We start from the raw sequence: 4,443 nt of genomic DNA on the forward strand, positions 1-4,443 counted from the left end.
ATTTCCTGATAAGTTCTAACTGAGTAGGACATTTCTCATTAGGATCAGTCATATTCAGACTAGCTATTCTTCTCCAGCCTCCTCCTTTACCACACAGAGTCTCCATGTGACAGTATACATGACGACTATGTCCATTAACATCAGCTAGATTATAATAACCTGAAGGACTGTTAGGCCACTTACTGAGGATAGCATCACATGAGGAGAGGAGAGGAGATGAAGGAGCCTCTTCTTCATCATCTAAACTCACATTAACATGTTTTGCTAACAATCGAGACAACTTGTTAAGATCAGATGAGAGAGAAGACACTTGTGATTGCAGTGAACTAATGGCTGAAGGAATATCTTGTTGCTGTTGTTCAATGGCACTCAGTCTAGCATTGGTGTCCTCTAGTTTAGAAGTGATGTCAGCAGTGGATGTGTTCAATATTAGTTCCATTCTTTTCAGAATGGCCAATCCTTCTTCATTACTACTATTGGATGACTTCTCTTTGTAAGATCCAATCAATTCTTTAAGGAAGGAGAGTTGAAAGAGACTAGTGACACTAGAGAGACTCTCACTCACTCCATTAGATGATCCTTTAAGCTGATCACTGATATTAGTCAGTGAATTCTCAATGAAAGACAAAGTAGAATCACAAGTACCATCATTATCGGATAATGAATAAGAGGTACATGTAATGCAAAGTACCACAAGGATAGAATAATAAGAATACATCTTTGATGAAGACAAGTCTTTATTGTAATGTAAAGCCTTTTATAATGCAAGACTTTTGTATTGCTAGGCAACAGCTAAAAACCTTATCTATATAAACAATCCCTCCCTACAATATAAATAGGTCAAACTACTATACTTAAGTTATCATATATACATGTATACTTGTAATATAGAGTAGCTAGGTTAATTGATGCAGCATTTCCTGCTTTCCCATAACCTGCAAATATAATGCAAACACATGTACATGTACACTACATGTGAACATATGCCTTTACCAAGTCAAGGAAGCTTTATACCAACTCAAATAGCCCATGGACTATTATTGTATACATGTAATTCAATGAAATTAAACTAGCAAAATTAAATGAGTCCTACAAAATGTTCCAATAGTAATCTGTAAACTATTCATCACTTAACATAAATTTCATATTGTTCAAAGGAAACATCTTCATCACTTGTCCCTTGATCACAACAGACTCTCATCTCAATATTATCAGTAGTAGAATAACCAAAAGATCTATAGAACCAAGGAATAAGAGTACGCTGACAACAAGTGGTTTCACTACTACCACAACCTTTACCATCCCATAATGGATCAGAAGGATATAATGTAGTATAAAATGGATGTGATTGGTGACAACCAGATTCACAATAATAGTGAGAACCAACAAACGATGGAACTGGATAAGGTGTATGACTAGCACAAGGACAATCACTGACAGCAATACCTGAATATCCACTAATCAGTGTCCAGATATGTTTCCTTGGGTTACCATGTGTTAGACTAATACCATCAATGTATGCTGAGTTTATATCCTTGCTAGCATAAAAGGCTGCTGCTCCATCTGTTGTTCCAATCTGATATCCAATCACTTTACCACATAATTGTGAATATTTTATATCTCTTGATGGAAATGTTATACCAAAACAGCTACCACTATTAGTCACTGGTCTACCACAAGCGCCAACTCCATAAGTTCTAAACTGAGTAGGACATTTCTCATTAGGATCAGTCATATTCAGACTAGCTATTCTTCTCCACCCACCTCCTTTACCACACAGAGTCTCCATGTGACAGTATACATGACGACTATGTCCATTAACATCAGCTAGATTATAATAACCTGAAGGACTGTTAGGCCACTTACTGAGGATAGCATCACATGAGGAGAGGAGAGGAGATGAAGGAGCCTCTTCTTCATCATCTAAAGTCACATTAACATGTTTTGCTAACAATCGAGACAACTTGTTAAGATCAGATGAAAGAGAAGACACTTGTGATTGTAGTGAAGCTAATTGAGGCTCAATAGCATTCAGTCTGGCATCAGTTGCAGCAGTGGAGGTATCTATTTTGGCATTAATGGTTGTGGTAGAGATGTTAAGTATTATTTCCATGCGTTTCAAATAAGCTAATCCTTCTTCATTGCTTTTACATGACTTCTCTTTGCAGGATCCTACCATTTCCTTTAGCAGTGAGAGTTGAAAGATACTAGTGACACTATGAAGATTGTCAGTAACTCCATCTTTAAGCTGATCACTGATATTAGTCAGTGAATTCTCAATGAAAGACAAAGTAGTAGGATTAACACAAGTACCATCAAGTGTACTACTGGCAGATAATGAATAAGAGGTCATACAAAGAACCAGTAGAATAGAATAATATGAATACATCTTCACTTCAATGAATGAAACTTTTGTCATAATGTAAAGCCTTTTATAATGCAGGTATGTATGCTAAAAACCTTTGTCTTTCCTTTTATAAACAATTCCTCCTTATAAGATAAGTATAATTGATAATTCATATCTTCCCATAAAAAGGTCAAGCTTAAAACCATAGACTAGTCCTCTCTCATTGAGCAGGTCACTCACACTGAAGTGCAGTACTCATTTCTTGCTTTCAAAAAAGTAATTGATCACTTTTTATTTCTATAAACTAAATCACTCAAGCATAATAGCTCTAAAAAGTTATCAAATATGTCCAATAAATCAAACCAAAAAGTGTCAACAATTACATGTGCTGTTTTATCAATCTTCACTTGACATAAATTTCATATTCCCTAATGGCAACATCTTCATTATTTGTGCCTTCATCACAGCATAACCTCATCTCAATATTATCAGTAGTAGAATAACCAAAAGATCTATAGAACCAAGGAATAAGAGTACGCTGACAACAAGTGGTTTCAGTACTACCACAACCTTTACCATCCCATAATGGATCAGAAGGATATAATGTATTACAAGATCCCCAGTTATTGTGACAACCAGCTTCACAATAATAGTGAGAACCAACAAATGATGGAACAGATTTTGGATTGTTACTACCACAAGGACAGCCACTAAAAGCAATACCTGAATATCCACTAATCAATGACCAGATATGTTTCCTTGGGTTACCATGTGTTAGACTAATACCATCAATGTATGCTGAGTTTATATCTGTGTTAGCATAATGAGCAGCCGCTCCATTTGTTGATTGATCCTGATATCCAATCACTTTACCACATACTTGTGAATACTTTATATCTCTTGATGGAAATGTTATACCAACACAGCTACCACTATTAGTCACTGGTCTACCACAAGCAAGAACTCCATTTTCTGAATAAGTTCTAAACTGAGTAGGACATTTCTCATTAGGATCAGTCATATTCAGACTAGCTATTCTTCTCCAGCCTCCTCCTTTACCACACAGAGTCTCCATGTGACAGTATACATGACGACTATGTCCATTAACATCAGCTAGATTATAATAACCTGAAGGACTGTTAGGCCACTTACTGAGGATAGCATCACATGAGGAGAGGAGAGGAGATGAAGGAGCCTCTTCTTCATCATCTAAACTCACATTAACATGTTTTGCTAACAATCGAGACAACTTGTTAAGATCAGATGAGAGAGAAGACACTTGTGATTGCAGTGAAGCTAATTGAGGCTCAATAGCATTCAGTCTGGCATCAGTTGCAGCAGTAGAAGCATCTATTTTGTTGGCAATAGATGCATTGATGTTTTTCAATAGCTTCCTTTCTTCTTTATCACATGACTCATCCTTATAATCTTTTGCCAGTTCCTTTACTAATGCTAATTGAAGGAGACCAGTTAGTCCTTCACTAGTAGCACCATCTGATGAACAGGATGATCCTTTAAGCTGATCACTGATATTAGTCAGTGAATTCTCAATGAAAGACAAAGTAGTAGGATTAACACAAGTACCATCAAGTGTACTACTGGCAGATAATGAATAAGAGGTCATGCAAAGAACCAGTAGAATAGAATAATAAGAATACATCTTCACTTTAATGAATGAAACTTTTGTCATAATGTAAAGCCTTTTATAATGCAGGTATGTATGCTAAAAACCTTTGTCTTTCCTTTTATAAACAATTCCTCCCTATAAGATAAGTATAATTGATAATTCATATCTTCCCATTAAAAGGTCAAGCTTAAAACCATAGACTAGTCCTCTCTCATTGAGCAGGTCACTCACACTGAAGTACAGCTCTCATTTCTTGCTTTCACAAAAGTAATTGATCACTTTTTATTTCTATAAACTAAGTCACTCAAGCATAATAGTTCTAAAAAGTTATCAAATATGTCCAATAAATCAAACCAAAAAGTGTCAACAATTACATGTGCTGTTTTATCAATCTTCACTTGACATAAATTTCATATTCTCTAATGGCAACATCTTCATTATTTGTGCCTTCATCACAGCATAACCTCAT

The 4,443-nt window shown here is 35.7% G+C and overlaps 2 protein-coding genes across 2 annotated transcripts in view; both read right to left on the reverse strand.

The window, feature by feature from the left end:
* LOC109582605 (uncharacterized) overlaps positions 1–3,163 on the reverse strand; it is a 9,877-nt gene extending 6,714 nt beyond the window's left edge. Inside the window, exons 1-2 of the mRNA XM_019997426.1 lie at positions 2,242–3,163; positions 28–579 (exon numbers count right to left, since the gene is read on the reverse strand). Of these exons, the coding sequence (XP_019852985.1) occupies positions 28–579; positions 2,242–2,419 (730 nt within the window). The 5' untranslated portion in view covers positions 2,420–3,163. The remainder of the gene's footprint in view (positions 1–27; positions 580–2,241) is intronic.
* A 1,064-nt stretch (positions 3,164–4,227) lies between these two features.
* LOC109582604 (uncharacterized) overlaps positions 4,228–4,443 on the reverse strand; it is a 7,290-nt gene continuing 7,074 nt past the window's right edge. Inside the window, exon 3 of the mRNA XM_019997423.1 lies at positions 4,228–4,438. Coding sequence (XP_019852982.1) covers positions 4,369–4,438 — 70 coding nt within the window. The 3' untranslated portion in view covers positions 4,228–4,368. The remainder of the gene's footprint in view (positions 4,439–4,443) is intronic.

The sequence above is a fragment of the Amphimedon queenslandica genome, unplaced genomic scaffold, assembly GCF_000090795.2.
Source record: "Amphimedon queenslandica unplaced genomic scaffold, v1.1 AMPQUscaffold_13373, whole genome shotgun sequence".
NCBI lineage: Eukaryota > Metazoa > Porifera > Demospongiae > Haplosclerida > Niphatidae > Amphimedon > Amphimedon queenslandica.